The sequence below is a fragment of the Arvicanthis niloticus genome, chromosome 3, assembly GCF_011762505.2.
Source record: "Arvicanthis niloticus isolate mArvNil1 chromosome 3, mArvNil1.pat.X, whole genome shotgun sequence".
Taxonomy (NCBI): domain Eukaryota; kingdom Metazoa; phylum Chordata; class Mammalia; order Rodentia; family Muridae; genus Arvicanthis; species Arvicanthis niloticus.
The window spans coordinates 54,154,036-54,171,867 of NC_047660.1; the positions used below are offsets into that span (position 1 = coordinate 54,154,036).

Genomic DNA, 17,832 nt, shown 5'->3' on the forward strand with positions numbered 1-17,832 from the left:
ATGTAGGCCAAGTTTGCCTTAAACTCATTCTGTAGCCAAGGAGGACAAAGTTAATAAAACGTTGGGAATAGAACTCAGGGCTTTGTGCTTGCTAGAGGAGTGAAAGGACAAGAGATGCTCTACCAGTTGAGCAAACTCAAGTCCCATTTAAGCATCTTTAAGTGTGTCATTCCAAGTACCTTCACAATTCGCAACCCTCCCTAGCACTTTTTTTTAAAGAAATGTTTTCATTTTCTCAGTCTGAGGCTAAACATTTAACAGTGACCCCACCCGTACTCCCACAATCTCTGGCATTCACAACTCGACTTCCTTTCTGTGACTACTACCTGATACAAGTGAAATCACAGAACATTTGTTGCACTTTATGGCTTTTAACAACCAAATATTAGGGTATTAATATTCATTCAGAATTTCATTTTAGAGGGATCTTGAGCACCAGTAATATTATAGTCTCATTTTGAAGTAATATTGAGCATTTCTAAAGGAACATGCAGGAAGTTCTGATGATAATTTCTAATAGGAAGTTTTAAAGTGTTTTATGCAGTAATGGGGTAGCTGCCTCAGGTAACATAGAAAGACTAAGTAGCATTTGAATGTGCTTGATTAAAAATACTGACATTGCAGACCAGGTAGGGCAGCTCACACCTGTAATCCAAGCACTAGCGTCTATAGACAGCCTGGTCTACATAGTGAGACCATAAATAACAAACAGTGCACAGCAAGTAAGAAAAAAGATATCTGGCTTCTAAAAAAAAAAGAAAGTTGGCCTCTGATATCTAAAAAATCAGTTTGTGAGGTAATTTAATGACAATCACATGTACATAAGCTTATAATTTGAATAAAATGAGCTAAATATAAGTTAGTTTAAAAATCTTTGAAATTAATGTTCTTCCTAAAAATGGAATTTTACTGCCTACACTTGTAACAACCTTTTTTTTTTTTTCCAAGAATGTTCATTTATTTTTTTAAAATGTATTCAGTCACACTGTAAAAAGTATTATTTATGGCTAAGGATATGTCTCAGTTGGTAGAGTGTCTAGGAAGCACAAAGCCCTAGGTTTCGTCCTGAACAGCATGTAAACCCACTGTTAATGGTGTGTGTATGTGTGATCCCAGTACTCCAAAAGTAGAAGCAGGAGGATCAGAAGTTCAAGGTCATTCTTGACTGTATAGAGAGTTCAAGGCTAAGTTGGGATATGTGGCGTACCATCTCCAAAAATTAAAAAAAAAAGAATATGTAGACCTAAGTTTACTCAGTAATGCTTATTTCACAATTGAAAAGAGTAAAAGGGCTAGAGACATGGCTTGGTGGTTAAGAGTGTGTACTGTTCTTGTGGAGAACCTTAGTTCAATTTCCAGCACCCACACTATTGCCCTCCAGGGAAATCTGACTCCTCTGCCCTCTATGGGAAATGCACATAATTTTAAAAATGTCTTTTAAAGCAGTGACATTTACTTCTGGAGCAGGTGTCATGTTGGTAATTTCCTAGATACTTGGGTATTTTTTCTATGTTTGTTTGTTTGTTTGTTTTTCCTTAAATAATTCCTTTTATTTATTTAGTGTGTCTTAAGAGATTTGAAGGATTTTATAAAAGTTTTATTTCTTAAAAGTTTATAATCCTAGAATAGATTTTTGAGTGTAACCTGGGACAAATGAAACAGATTGAATTCATAACAACTATTTACCATTTACTCATATAAGGAAATAATATGTTACCTTTTAAGTGCTATGAAGACTAAACAAGATAAATTTTAATCTTTTACCTGAGTGTCTTTTATAGAGTATAATTTCACTGTTAGGATAAGTATATAATTCTTCTCATGTTCTCTGCTGTAATCAGATTTTCTTCCAAACTTTAATTTTCAAAAGAATATTTTTTTTCATTTTTTTCATGGCTTTGATTCATCTAACCAAGGAATGCTGCATGTCCCAGGGAGTCTGACACTGGGGCTTTTGTTTCAGTCATAGAAAGTATGTTGTTAACATTAGAACCATTTGCACAATCTAAAAAGATACATTTTTATAGAACAACAAACATCATTTATTCTTCCAGACACACAAAACAAGCCATCTGTTGTTTATCTCGTCTTGATTCAGAAAAGTATAAAAAATAGAATGACATTAAATCTAATTTGTTGTGATTTTAGCTTCATTTTTCAATAGGAGTTTTCCCTTTGTCAGGCAGCTTCAAAGGAATCAGCCATACTTAGGAAAGGACTATGAGAGAATGGGATTTCTCTTCTTACATCATGAAAGTCAGTGAAGGATCCATCTTGTAAATACATAGTTTGTCTCGTGTTTTGATGGAGGTATCTATAAGACTTTAAAGAGGAAGCTGTCTTACTTGTAACTTCTAAGTTCAGTAAGTTTATTCTCAAAAAGTGTTTAAGTTTCTGTTAAAGAAGAAAAAAGTGAAGATAAAAGCTGCTACTGTTATGGCCTCCGTGGCACAAAATAGCTTAAGCTCTGAGCTCAGTTATGTAACACTATAGATAGGCCTGGTGTATGAACTTTGGACTTTTTGTTTGGGTTAAGACAGGAAGCAAGGCTAGATCTCACTCTTGCTGTGTAGCTAAGGCTGGCCTAAAACTCCTGATCTTCTGTCTCTGTCTCCCATGTGCTTGGGTTAGAGGCATGTGCTGTCATGCTTGGTGGTTTACTTTTTATTCAAAGTAGTTATCATGATCTACAAAACGGTGCTGCAGCCTTTTTATGAAGGGTTAAATGTAAATGTGGGGGCTTTGGTGGCCAAGTGCTTAGCTCTTGGTGTCTGTACATACAGTCATAAGCAAGGAGGCAAATGCTGCAGGAAAGTTTTACTTATTGAAGAATGACTTAACCTACTACAGGCTATAATTCACCAGCCCCTATTCAACATCAAGAATTATTCCATATAACCTTGGATATTGTGTTAGGAACTCCTAACAGCAGTTGGTACTTATCAAGTAAGTTGTCAGATTTGCAGTCTTACTACTTTGGTCATCCTTTTATTTCATAATGGAACTAAGATGTTTAGTATAGTTAAATATTGCTATGTCACTGCACTAAATAAATAAACAAACTGACTTACATATCACGGTAAGACATGTCGGTAAAGTTTATTCCTAGCAGTCTTCAAAAGTTTCACTGTACCAATTAAAGGAAGTAAACTTTGATAGTTTATGCTAATATAAAATCAGCAATACAGTTTAATGATTGTATTAGCTGCCAAGGGATGTGTGTGTGTGTGTGTGTGTGTGTGTGTGTGTGTGTGTGTGTTCATGTGAGGGATGCTCATATGTTTTCCAGTATGTGCTCATGCATGTGAAGGCCAGAGGACAATGTTGACTGACAGTGGAGCCCAAGGATAGTTTTACAAAATAAAGAAACTAAGTGTGAAACACAGCTTAAACAAACTCATGCAGTAAGTGACAGAGTGGATGTGAACTGCCTGATTTCAGAGCGTGCAGTCTTAATATTTTATGCCTTTATGCAAGAACACTTGTACTTAGAGGGCATTTTCCTACTTTTGACTGTATTACTCAGAAGCTGTCTTTAGGTCAGTCATTTGCTTATCATTTCTTTAGCTCTAATTTGCTTGCTTGTTTATTTGTTTGTTTGTTTGTTTGTTTGAGACAATATTACTCGTAGCCCAAACTGGCCTCAAATACACTATGTATGGAGAATGACCTTAAATTTATGATTGTCCTGCCTCAGCTTCCCAAGAGCTAATATTTAGATGTATGCTAGCTATCACACCCAATTTATGTGCTTCTGGGGTTCAGACCCAGATGCTACATGCTGGGCAAGCACTCTACCAAGTGAGCTTCATCCCAGCCTGAGCTCCAAAATCTTACAAGATATCCAAAGTTCTTGGAACATGTAAAATGAAATTAATCTAGAAATTGTCTTTTTTTTTCTCTTTTAAAAAACTCACTAATTCAAAATTATTGTTAAATATTATTTAACAATTATTAAATATATTAATTGTAATATTAGTAAATATAAATAAATAATATTAAATTAATGTTATTAAATAGAATATTATTAAAATTATTATACTTCTACTCCTCTGGCATGTTGGTAAGATACAGCCACTGTCTTTAAGGAGCTCATAGCCCAGTGGAGGGAAGTAACTGTTAGTTGGGTAATGTCAAAACTAAAGCAGAGTAATGTGTGAGTTCTTCTTGTCTTTAGTTCCATAAATAATGAGCCTTTTGGTCAGGCAGTAGTGGTTCACGCTTTTAATCTCAGCACTTGGGAGGCAGAGGCAGTTGGATCTCTGAGTTGGAGGCCAGCCTGGTCTACAGAGTAGGACAGAGAAATCCTGTCTGAAAACAAAACAAACCCAAAAAACAACACTTTTTAAACATGCACCAGAAAAAAAATGAGAATAACAACAAACAGATCTGAAAGTACCTAGTAAAAACGGCTTAAAAAAAAAAAAAAAACAACGAAGTTTGTTAAACTAAGATTGTATTTATCTTTCTAGCTCTTTATAGCTAGATTAAAATATCTCTGAGTAAGAAAACCATATGCGAGTTCCTGAAGTTTAGAAGTTTAGGTTTCCAGACAAGTGTTTTATAAACTCTACCTTAAAATAAAACACAGCACTTAAGGGGCTGGAGAAGTGGTTTGGGAGAGGACTCAGGTTCAGTTCCCAGTACCCACATTACGGCTCACAGCTGATAGGACTGTTGGTGTGTTTTTAAATCATGAAGCTGTGAACAGTTTGGGGGAAGTTTTAAGATGTCATTTCTAACCCTGCTCTGGCCTTGCCGTTGTGTACATGTACAAGGCTGAGGAGGATTGTTAAAGATTTATGACAGTGTTTGGTAAGGAAGAGTCCTTGTTTTCTTTATTGTTCTGTAAAAACAAACTAATTCTCCCTTTCTGATCATCTTTTAGTCTGCATTTGAAAAAAAAAAACCAAAACCTTGTGAAATAATTTACTTTTTGTGTGATTTGCTTTAGGAAGAAAAACAGTTGTTCTTTTCTTAATCTAAAAGAGAAATTACACTCCGCCTGTGTGAGCAAGAACATTACGCTATGTATAAGGGATATCATTTTTATGCTCACTGAGATTAAGATTGTTCTGTAGAGTTTTTAATTGTTTCCGCATCTATTATTGTGTGATCTGTGTGGACAGTGTTGTTTTTCTACTTTCAAGCCATTCTTTGCTGTAAGAGACAGTAACGTCAGTGATGGTCAACATCAGTCATGTAGAATTGGATGAAAGTTCAGGATGTTGCCCTTTGCTTAATCAAAGATAACTTCTTCCTAATGCCAGCAAGGCAAAGGACGATAGAATTGAGATAACTCCATTGTTTTTATTCCCATTTTGAGCTCTTAGGTAAATTTGGCTTTTGGCAGTTTTCTATGGGTTAGCTAAATAACAGGTGCAGTCTGTGTTGCTATATGCATGACAAATCTGTCAGGTGGTGAAACACTGGGCTAATGTCTGAGCATTCCATTCTGAATCAGATGGCAAGTTCTGCTCTCCTTTGTCTCTGCCTTCTGATCCCTTACTTGAGAAGTTAGGGGCTTGAATAATAAGATTTGGTTTTTGTAATCATTAATGTTCACTTTTTATTTCCTTAAAGGTTGACAGTGAATGGTTTTACAGCAGTCATTATAAAGACACTAGAACCCAAGTTGTAGAACTTCATTACAGTTGGCCACATTGGCTGCTCTTATTTTGTATGAAGTAATTATTTTATTGTTTAGAAATTCAAAGATTATTTATAATATGTTTGAAAAGTGGATTTATATTGATTTCCTTCCTTTCAGTGATAGAAGGAAAATCTGAAGGTTGATACCCTACATTTTTCACAGTGGCACAAATAAATTGATGGTCCAAGGATAGAAGAATAAAGATTTAGAGGAGAGGAGAAACAAAACTATGGAAGAGTGAGCTGCTAACAGCTCTTTACTTGCCCAGCCTTGTGCTGCTGTAATTTAAAGCCATTGCTTTCCTGACGGGAACAAATTACAGTTTCTAAGCTGTGCCTGATGTGCATTTCCTGACTACAGCCCTGCTCCACTGCTCTGTATTGCTTCTTTAGTCAGACATGAAGAATTCACAGAGAACGTGCTGCCCCTCTGTTCCATGGCCTGCTTATCTCTCTGTGCTACATTATCTTAATTACTATAGCATTATAATAGGCTTTTATGTCAATAGGGCAAGTAATTGACTTTTCAAAGTGTAATAAAAGTAAAGGCCGTTAAAGTAGCATAATGTAATTAAGAAGTGTATAAAAGTTGTAACTAGAAGCTTCTATTCAAGAACTGGTGGCTATGGGTGTGGCCCAGTAGTAGAACATTTGTCTGAACATACAAAAGTCCCTGGGTTCTATCCTCAGCTCCCAAGAAAACGACAAAGGAATCCTCCACCCCTTGTTACTTATATGACAGGCTGCCTAAACCTGATTAACAGTTTATTTTCATATGGCTTTACATGATGATAGGCTTGATGTAAGTCAGTGTTTGTGATTAGCATATTTAAAAAATAAAAGCTAATTCAACAAAGTATGAACATTCATTAGAAAAATACAGATTTTTTTTTGGTAAGGAAAAGCTAAGACCTGATTCAAAGCCAAAGCCTCAACAGTGTAGGCCACCAAGTAATGTGATTATACCTTGGGCAGTTTCCTTTTTATTCAAGGCTTTCCCTCCTTAATATGAGTAATTTTTTCCCATTTATATCAAAAGAATTTAAACCTCAGGGCTTTGTTAGGTTATGAATCTAAATAAGAAAACCAAGATATAGGTGAATATTTTTCTGTGATGAAATAAAAAATAAATAAATCTTAAATAAAGCCATGTAGCAGTACTGTTGGCTAAAATTAGAGTGATTGTGGAGCCACTGTTTGTTTGGGAGATAATGCATGTAGTTTGTTTATAGCCAGCCAGGCTATTGCACAAAAAGAAAAAAGCAATAATCAAGGTGGATGCTAGTGTCATCTTTGTCTGGGATTCTCCTTGGTTTCCTAGATGACAAGCCAAAGAAATACATCAGATGAATTGAGTTGTTAGGGTTCTGTGATTGTCTGTTTTGAATGTCAACCTGATACAGTCTGTTCAGAAACCACTCCGGAAGAGAGCCTCAACAAGGGATGGTCTAGATCCTGTCAGCCCATGACTATGTTGGTAGGGAATTATCTTAATTACAAGAAATGATTGGCTTCAAAGACCCAGTCGACTATGGGTAACACCATGGATTTGGGGGCTAGACTGTAAAAGTAGAAATAACTAGCTGAGCAGCAAGCATGGATCATTCATTGTTTCCCTGCCCCTGCCTGTGGGTGTGATGTGGCCATTGGTCTCAGTCCTGCTATTGTGACCCACCCTGGAGTGGTAGGCTGTAACCTGGAATTGTTAACTAAAATAAACCCTCTGTCCCAAAGTTGTTTTTTGTCAGGCGGTTTTATCACCACAACAGAAACACAACCAAGACGATATTTTATAACATGAGAAAGATTTTGACGTTTTCAGGAACTTTATAAAAGAAAAAAAAAGTGCTTCTCATTTGTCACCTTTACTATTTAAGGATTGACTTATTTTTCACGTTTTTTGTTTGTTTGTTTTAAGATTCAGTTCATTATAAGGCTGTTTTAAATGAAACTGAACGTATATTCCTTTTATTTAAATGCACTTATTTGATGGGCTTTACCCTGTCTATCATGTTTATATACTACCCACCTTCAGTATTTTCATGCTGTCTACGACGTTTAACCAGATAATGCACTCTCTAGCTCTCTTCTCAGTCAGAAAAGGGAAGCTTCCTTTCTTTTATAGAATCACTTGACCATTCCCTCTGTGTCTTGAACTTCTGCTCCAACACTCCTACATATTTCTGAGTCACTGTCTTGCTTTTTAAATCCTTGTCATCCACAGGTGCTGACTTGTTGCTCCTGGAATTTTTGCACTTAACTGGAATCTTGTGGTACAAACTGTTGAGTGCTCTGTCCCTGCTCTCCTTTGTATCTCTCTGTGCTGCCTGTATGACTGAAGGCTTTGGTGGTTGCTTTGGGTATTACTGATTTTGTTTTTAGCACTCCTTCCCTGTAATTCAAGCTTTTATGATACGTGAGCAATGTTGATTCATAAGAGACTTGCTATACAGCATAAGACACTAGAGGAAAGAACTTAAAAACAGGATTTCTTGTCTGTCCTCTGTTTCTCCCCTCCTTTCTGGATAGTCTTAAGCTCCCCATGTTTTAGGCATGTATATAAGCTCCAGAATGCCCATTTGCTTGATGTTTCTGAGCTCAATTTAGAACTCCTAATATTTCTCCTAAAACCTGATTCCTGCATCTCACCCCCCAGTTTCTCCCATTCAGTGAATGTTATTTGCAGTCCCTTGTTGCTCAGATTCTTAATTTGGAGCCATCTTTGAGCTCTGTCTCCTCCATGCTTTGCATTTAGCCCATTAGCTTTGTACAGCCTCCGCTTCTTCACTGTTTGCACAGTGGTCTACTGCTTACACTCTTACCTTTTACAGGAAACGGAAATGAAGTGGTTGCCCCTTTGGACAAAGCCCTTCAGTGGATTCCGGTTGTTCTGGATTCTTACCATTGCCCTCAGGACCAGACACATTTGGTTCCTGTCCTCTGACTGTATCTCCTGCCATTCTCTTCCTTGCATGCTCAGCTCTAGCTTTACTTACTAGCCACTTTGGTTTTCTTCAGAAATAGCAAATTTTCTTAAGATTATCATTATCAATGTTTCTGTTTGAATGCTTACGCTCCAAAATATACCCACTTTTGTCTGTGGAAAGACCTTGACCACTCTGATCTCGAATCTAATTCCTGACTCTTTCACACCCTAGTGATCCTCTTCTCTTTGCCCTGACCTCGCTGTAGTCCTGACGTTTCCTCATTTCTGTGTAGTAGCAACAGTCTACCCTCTCTTTCCCTAGAATGGAAATTGAACAAGGACACAGAACTTTCTGACTCATCTGCTGTGAGACATAATAACTGTGAGTCAAAATTTGAATGACTAAAAGTGCAAATAAATATAACCTTAAGATGGATCACTTTGCATTTCTGTGCTTTGATTCCATATGTATAAAATGAAGGGCTTACACAAAGTCCATGAGCATTCATTTCAACTTCAGATGATCATTCCCTTATAGTTACAAGTTCAAGGCATTTAACTTTTTAAGTGATTTATTTGAAGACACATTACTCAGGCCAGTACTTTACAATCACAACACTCTAGGAACTATGAGATATCTGACGCTTCTGTTTTCTTTTTCTGTACTTCTTGTTTACAACTTTCCCAGCTTTATTTTCTAAAGTTACTATCCATCATCTACTTCTTTGTATTATTATTTGAATTTCTTCATTATTATTATTTATGTGTATGAGTGTTTTTGCTGCACGTATGTATGTGTGTATGCCTAGTGCCCAGGGAGGCCAGAAAAGGGCACCTGATCCCCAAGAACTGGAGTCATAGATTGTTGCAATTCACCATGTAGGTGCTTGGAATCTAACCAGGCACTTGGTAAAACAGCTAGTGCTCTTAACTTCTGAGGCATCTCTCTAGCCCCTCTTTGTATTGCAGAATTAAATTGCCTCTCTACATTTAAAGTATTTTTTTCTGATCAGTCCTCATTTGACATTCATTGAATATAAGCAGATTTGATTTGAAGCATATTTCTTCATTCTTGCTTCATTCTTGCTCTGTAGAAATTCTCTTCCCAACTCTCTCTCCAGATACATACAACCCAGGTTAATACATATATTAATTGGTTTGATGGATTTTTAAATATTGGAGAAGAAAACAAAATTAGATGTAAAATTTAGTCTCTCATTTTACTACAAAGTTTTTCCAGCCAGGACTCGGTGCACATTTGTAGTCTTGGTGCTTTGGAAGTTGAGACAGGAGAAACAATAGCTCAAGACCAAGCACACATAGCAGCTCACCCTGTAGTATGCACCCCAGTAGCAGCAAAGAAGGAGGACTGCCACAAGTTCAAGACCAACTCGAGCTTCAGAGTGAAACCTTGTCTTAAGAAACAGAAGTGTTGGAGCCAGAGTGCAGAAGAATGAATGTGTACTGGTTCAAGAATAGCCCGTATTAAAAGACATTGTTTCAGAAAAGAAAAATAAAACACTTCTGAGCTGAATAGCTTCTGACTATAGATAGATAGATAGATAGATAGATAGATAGATAGATAGATAGATAGATAGGTAGGTAGAAAGGTAAACAGCTTGCTTATTAGTCCAGGTCTTCAGAAACTTGAGCAAACTAATGTATTATCCTTCAAGAGATGATTGCAGTATCCATGATTTATTTCACTACAGAGTATCTTTTTTAAGCTTCATTTTTATGTATGTCTGAGTATTTGCCACATGTGTGGGTACTTGAGGAGAGCAGGAGAGGGTTTCAGATCTTCTGGAGCTGGCAATACAGGTGTTTATGAGACTCCCCATTATAGGTGCAAGGAGCTGAAGTCAGCAAGTGCTCTTAAATGCTGAACCATCTCTCCAACCTCACACAAGAGACAGCAGTGCTCTGTGAAACATATCTTTGAACATTTACTAGGTAAAGCATTGTTGTAACTATATGTGAATCACTTTTTATGAAATATACATTTGTTCCTTAATATTTTAAGAAAGTCTTTAAAAAAAAAAAATATGTTCTGGGGCTATAGAGACAGCTCTTGCTCAGAGCACTTGCTGCCTGTGTAGGAACCAAGCATGCAAATGGCATACAGATGTACATGCAGATGAAACACTCATGCACATAAAATAAGTAGATATTTTTTAAAATGTATGTTGAAGCTGGGCATGGTCACACACACCTTGAATCCCAGCAGAAGCTGTGGATCTCTGAGTTTGGGGACATCCAGAGCTACACAGAGAAAGTCTCAAAACAGACAAACAAGTTTAAATGGGAGGTTGATGGCTCAGGGCTTTAATCTGAACACCTGGGAGGCTAACAAGACTGCAAGTTAAAGGCCAGCCTGAGCTACACAATAGGTTGGACAGGCTGAACCAGAATAAGATCCTCAGAAATAAAAATACTGTACCATATCAGAGAATGAATATTAGATTATGTAGGGAGATATGTGTAATCTGGTGTGTGTATAAATGCATTCTGTAAATTTCAGGTATTCGTTCATTTACAAAACTATTATTTTCTATCTAGTTGATTTTTTTGTATCTTTATATCTTTAAAAATTTATGATGTAAACTATTTACTACAGACTATCTATCATTGTAATTATTGTAGAACATATATTGATGTGTGCATGACCAAATGTACATTTTATTTTATGATTTTTTCATTTCATTAGAACATTTTAAAGGTTTTTCTGATTAAGTACTTTGTCAATTTTAAATATACAAGTAACAATTTTACACTTAAAATTTTTAAAATATTGACCCAAGCATAGCAACACATGATTTTAATTCTAGTTATTAGGAGGCAAACATAGGTAGATCTCTATGAATTCAAGGCTAGACAAGGCTACATAGCAAGACTATGTCTTTAAAAAAAGCCCCCAAATTTAAAAAACAACAACAACAAACTGTAAACTGTGCTCAGAGAAAAAGCTTTTCTTCATCAATATAACTGTGATTTATATTCTACATACTTTTCTAGACACTTTGATCCTATTTTTTGCTAATGTTCAGAGATGCCTACTCCCGAGACCCTGTCTGCAGTCAATGAAGCATACCTCTTGTGCTCATCAAAGCATTTGCTTTGAATTAGATAGTCCTTGACTTGGTTTTGATTAATAGACTTCCACAAAGGTGATTGATTCTGCATGAACCTGAGGTACTTATATGAAAAAAAGGATCTTGTTCCAGATTTGCCAAGTAAAATTGTAGAATGCCTACCTCAAAGAAAGGTCAGAAGGATAAGAGAGAAGGCAAGACTGCACTCTTGGGATGAGTATAAAAATTTTAATAGGGACTATGTAGAAAATTAAAGAATGTTCATCTCCTACTAAGCAGTGATGTTAGTGGGGCTGAGTAGGCAGATGTCCTCATTTTAGGAGAGAAGTGTTGCTGTGTTAAGTAAGAGCCTGGCAGGGGGCTGGGTGGGATCATGTGGAAACCTAGAAAAGCATCCAACAGTCTTAACCATCGAAACATAGAGTCCTTCCCAGGTAACATATATGCTGATAGGCTGATATTATGGGCCCTGTTAGCTACTTAAAAATAAGCATGTTTAAGATTCTTCAAAATAAAAACAATGTTTAGAAAAATGATAGTAATCAGGATAGGCAGTTGAATATCAAGAACTGATTAAGCATAAAAGAAGTGAAATATAAAGATACAGAGATTAATCAGTAGATGACAGTAAAGCCTAAAGTCAACATGGATGAAGAAAGAATTAATTATTCAAGTAAGAAATGGTTCTGAAGAGTTTGCGGTGAGTACAGAATAGAGAAAAGTCTTGAAAACTATGTAGCGATACAGTTGGACATTAGGAAAGATGGGGAGCCTCAGTCTGGGAGGAGGCTGTGAGTGTGACTAAGTGATGGCCTAAAGGCTAAGAATGGCTTCCAGAATTACAGGTGTGGTTAAAGCTAGGCAGTGGTGCCGCACACCCTCGCTCCCAGTACTTGGGAGGCAGAAACAGGTAGATTTCTGAGTTCAAGGTCAGTGTGGTCTATAGAGTGAGTTCCAGGACATACCTGCTTCACACCTGTTGTTGGTTTGTTTGTTTTTTTTTTTTCAAAAACCCAATAAACCAACCAAACAAAAAACTGGTTGAAACTACAGTCAGAATACTAGTGATAAGTAAAAGTCGACCACAGTAGAAGTATTGAGTGGAAAGTTAAAGAGACCACAGCCAGAAATCTGTAGAGGAAAGAAGGGACTTCGCCAGTGGCAGTGGGAACTGCACACAATGGACTTTAAGATGCTAACAGATTTTAACATCCCTGTGCTGTGTGCCTATTCAAGGTTAAGGGAAGAGCTGCTTTTAAACAAAAGTTTGGCATACTGTACCCAAGAAGGCATCTGGAGGGCATCATGTCAGCAGGGAAGGAGGAATCCATAGTTTTGGGCACAGTTAGTGATGATAAAATATTTTTGTGAAAGTTACTCTGAATACTTTGAAAAATATGCAAAAGATAGCTACAGGAGGGAGCACTATCTTGTGAAGGGGATGGTGGCAGTGAATAATTTTGATTAATTTCTTCCTAATAAAACCAAGCATAAGTAGCCAGGTATGGTAGTTCACTCCCTTAATCCCAGCACTCAGGAGGCGGGTGAATCTCTGTGGATTTGAGGCCAGCCTGGTCTAAGTACTGCATACTTATAGGATATGCAGTGAAACCCTATCAAAAATACATATGATTTATTGAGTATCACGCATGTGTTGAACACTGCTTAAGGCCCTGGGTATAAAGCGTTTGGAGGACATGGGAACCTCTGTCTTTACATTTTAGTGATATAACTACACACTGCTTTTTAAAGGCACAACAAGCCCAAACATAGGACTTCGGTTGGGGGGGAGTCTATGAAGAAGGGTTGAGAAATCCTTGAAAACATGTTGATGTGGGTAAGAAAATAGCTAATAATGGACAGTGTTAAAGTTAGACAAAATGTTAGGTGAAAGAGCATTCGCAAAGTAAGACAAATGGTAGCGCATCTTCTCTCCCCAGCAGAATACAAAATTGACTAGACTGGGTGTCTAGTGTATCTCTGAAAAACTGAAAGGGAGACAGAAAATTAGTCAAGAATGTAAGATTTAGGCTTAGATGATTCAGTTAAGAATACTTGCTGTTCTTTTGAGGATCCAAGAAAATTATTTTTTGGACTTTATAAATGAAGATACCATATTTGTAACATGAATTCACTGTTGTCTTTTGTGTTTATAGTTTCTATAATTGCCTTTAATAGGTGCACAGATTTAGGATGATCTTCTTTCCCTCCCTGCAGGTTACTCAGATGAGTCGTCCAGACCTGATTCTCTTTCTGATGAAGTATCTCATGGCTCTCATAGTTGGGATTCCCTCTATTTTTTGGGTTGGAAGCAAAAAGACTTGCTTTGAATGGGCCAGTTTTTTCCATGGGCGAAGGAAAAAAGAGTAAGTTAATGGGTTCTCACAGTATTAACAGCCCCCCTTTGTGTGTGTGTGTGTGTGTGTGTGCGCGCGCGCGCACTGAACTTAAGTATTCTCAGAAAATTGTAACTTTATCAGCAGTGACTAGTAGCATTGGCACAATAGCAGAATTTAAAACAATTCTCTGGACTCAGTGGTTCATGCCTGTAATCTCGCTGTTGATTAGACTGAGGCAGAAGGATTAGGAGTTCGAGGCTAGATTGGGCAACATTGGAAGATTCTATCTTTAAAAAAATAAAAACAACTGAAAGTCTCATTCTGAGAAGATGGTTGAGTAGAGGCGTACAAGTGCTTCAGTGTTCAAATCCTTTAGATTGGAATTGTGGAGCATTCAAAATATAATTTTCTTGAAACTAGAAACAAGTGGATGCTTTTTTCTCTTCATGTTTACCTGGCCTTCCTGACTGAAGGCTGGTGTGTATTCTCACCTTTTTTCGGATGAGAAAACCAACAGCAGCATGCCATGCCACGCTGTTCAGTGTAAGAGGAACTTGTGAACTTCTGTCAGAGTTTCCCATTGCTCTTCTAGGTCTATCAGACATGTGAAGAGATAGAGTAACACGCCATTTTGATTCAGTGCACGTTCAAATTTGATAACCTTGGGTTTTTTGTTTGTTTGTTTGGTTGGCTGGTGGGTTTTTTTCCTTTTCTTTTGTTCGGAGACAAGGTTTTTTTGTATAGCCTTAGCTGTCCTGAAACTAGCTTTTCTTCTTTTATCTAATTGTAGTCTGAAGCTATTGAAAGATTAGTTAAGAGTGATCATAGTATATAGTATCATATTCTTGATTTTTAATGAAAGTATTTGTAGTTAGCCCGACAGTGGTGGCACAAACCTTTAATCCCAGCACCTGAGAGGCAGAGTCAGGTGGATCTCCAAGTTTGAGGTCAGCCTGGTATACAGAGTGAATTCCAGAAGCCAGGCAGGGCTACACAGAAACCCTGTTTCAAAAAAATCAAATACATAAATAAAAGATATTTCTAGTGGTTATTGGTGTTTCATTAAATATTTTGCTGCTTTTGGAGTTGACATGTTTTCTCTCTGTAATAACTTACTCCTCATCTGTTGGTGTTCTATTATAATTTTAAATATCAAGAATAACATTAAATGGACTAAAGAAGAATCTATGTAAATTACTTATCAAATATCAGTTTCCAGCCTTCCAACCCAGCACTGAAAACAGCAGTAACTGTAGCAGTGTTGCTGATTTGAGAACTTACACATACTTTCTCAAATACTTTTTCAGTATATGATCGAGTCTATAAATATTGGTGTTGTTTTAATTAAGTCATTTAATTTTACCTTTGGCTGATTCTCATAGACACTTTACAGTGATTTAATTTGATTTTTTTGTTTCAATTGTTGCTTTGTTCAACATCAGGCACCTCTGTTACTCTCTACCCTTTCTTTCATAGCATTTAATTTTTTTTTTTTTTTTTTTTTTTTTTTTTGTTTTTCAAGGCAGGGTTTCTCTGTGTAGCCTTGGCTGTCCTGGAACTCACTCTGTAGACCAGGCTGCCCTCTAACTCAGAGATCAGCCTGCCTCTGCCTCCTGAGCACTGGATTAAAGGCATGAGCCACCATTGCTTGGCCACTTTTAAAAACTTACTTCTGTAGTTTGTCGCTTTAAATTGTTTAGGACTTCATTGAATACTTGCTTAATTTAATCTTTCATATTACTTTGTTCTAAGGTTGACCACTCATGACTGACTGTTTTAGTACTAGGCAGCTATTCCTGCCACAGAGTCAAGATGGAGTATTAAAAATGCTTTTGCAAGTTAAAATTTTAATCATTTATCATGAGCCCTTATTACTTCCACAAAGCACAAAAAAAGAGAGAGACTTTTTTCTATCTTATAATTATTTTAAAAAATATTTTGGGACCTGAAAGATCACAAGTGTCTTTATCTGAAAGGGCCTTTTAGAAACAGTGGACTTACCAGCTTTCTTTTCATAGATAAAACAAAGGAAAGACAAGCATAGTGAGTTGCTGAGAGTGTGCTCACAGAATTGCAACTGCTATTTCGAGTTTTATTTAGGTGGGTGTGAAGATGACCATGAACTCCTGATCCTTCTATCTCAACTTCCCAGATGCTAGGATTACTGGCATCAAACCTAGTTTTTGACAAAGATTTTTGTTATATTTTATCCTCTGCCAAAAAGGTTACCTCAAATTGGTCCCAAAGACTTAATTTGGGGAGCAGTTAACTTTAAGACTAGTATCAACTAGTATCAGTAGCAGTAGTGTTTGTTGGTCTATAGGAATGTTAGTTTGTATCTTAAGCTTCCTGTTGTATTGTCTAGGATAGTGAATGAGAGTCGGCAGGTGCTCCAGGAACCTGACTTTGCTCAGTCACTCCTGAGGGACCCAAATACTCCAATTATAAGAAAATCAAGAGGAACTTCCACTCAAGGGACATCCACACATGCTTCTTCAACTCAGCTGGCCATGGTGGATGATCAAAGAAGCAAAGCAGGGAGTGTCCACAGCAAAGTGAGCAGCTACCATGGCAGCCTTCACAGGTCACGTGACGGCAGGTAAGTTCTGGGGGCCAACCTAGTTCATGTATTCAGTCAGGAACACACAGATTAAGAGACAGAAGCCAATTCTGAAGTAGAAGTGGAACATTATTAAGATTTTTAAATTTGAGTATAGTTCCAGATTATGGGTTTAAAGCCAAAGACTTTGGGGTTTAGACCCGATGCAAAAGCAGTATGATGTTACTGTAGGGCACTGAGTGGAGGTAAGAGAAGGCAGACTGCTCAGTTTAGAAAGATGCATTTAATTGGGTGGTGGTGGTACACACCTTTAATCCCAGTTATTGGGAGGCAGAGGTTGGTGGATCTCTCTTGAGTTTGAGGCCAGCCTGGTCTACAGAGTTCCAGGACAGCCAGGGCTACACAGACAAATAAAAAACAAACGAACAAAGAAACAAAGAGGGGGAGGAAGAAGAAAAAGAATTAATTAATTTAGCCAACATTTCCTATGCTGGTGCTGTGTGAGCCTCTGGGAATAGAGAGATTATGTACCATGAGCTTTGCACTTAATAGGTTCCCAATCTAGAAAGATGGTGTATTTGGTGTTATGGTTAAAAGTGGATCTGGGCAGCTGTGGAGATGGTTTAGCGATTGAAATTACTTGCTGTTCTTCCGTAGGATCTGAGTTCAGTTCCCAGCACCCACATCTGGTGACTCAAAACCATCTGCAAATCCAGCTCCAGGGGATCCAACACCTCTGGCCTTTATAGCAACCTGCACACATGTGCATGTACCCTCATGCAGACACACACTTACACATAATTAGAGCAAAAGTAAATCTTGAAAAAAATATCTAGAATGCAAAGCTTAGTTTCCTTAGCTATAAAGGAGAGAAATAGTAGTAGTAGCCACCCATTTTGTAGACCAAAACAAATGAACAAAAAAACAAAGGGGGGGAGGAGAAAAAGAATTAATTAATTTAGCCAACAAAAGCTCAATGAAATAAAGTGCCAGCCTGTCTCAGTGTTAGACCACGGTTCAGTTATTAATGTTAATAAGTGCATGAAGTAAAATATATCCCAGGGCTGCAAACATGTTTAGGAGCCATATAGTAAATACTTTAGGCTTTTTAGTTAAAGTGACAACCACTGCTCAGTCCTGCTATGGCAGTCAGTATGTAGTCAGACAAGAAGCATCTCAGTAACCTATTTATAAAACTAGGAGGTAGCAGATGTGTCCATTAAACTGTCAGCCCCTGCTATTTTGTGGAGGTACTCAGGTTTA

General features: G+C 37.3%; 1 protein-coding gene across 1 annotated transcript in view; it reads left to right on the top strand.

The window, feature by feature from the left end:
• The window catches only part of Fzd3 (frizzled class receptor 3), a 71,084-nt gene that overhangs the window by 38,851 nt on the left and 14,401 nt on the right, over nt 1–17,832 (top strand). Inside the window, exons 5-6 of the mRNA XM_034498918.2 lie at nt 13,888–14,036; nt 16,375–16,608. Coding sequence (XP_034354809.1) covers nt 13,888–14,036; nt 16,375–16,608 — 383 coding nt within the window. The remainder of the gene's footprint in view (nt 1–13,887; nt 14,037–16,374; nt 16,609–17,832) is intronic.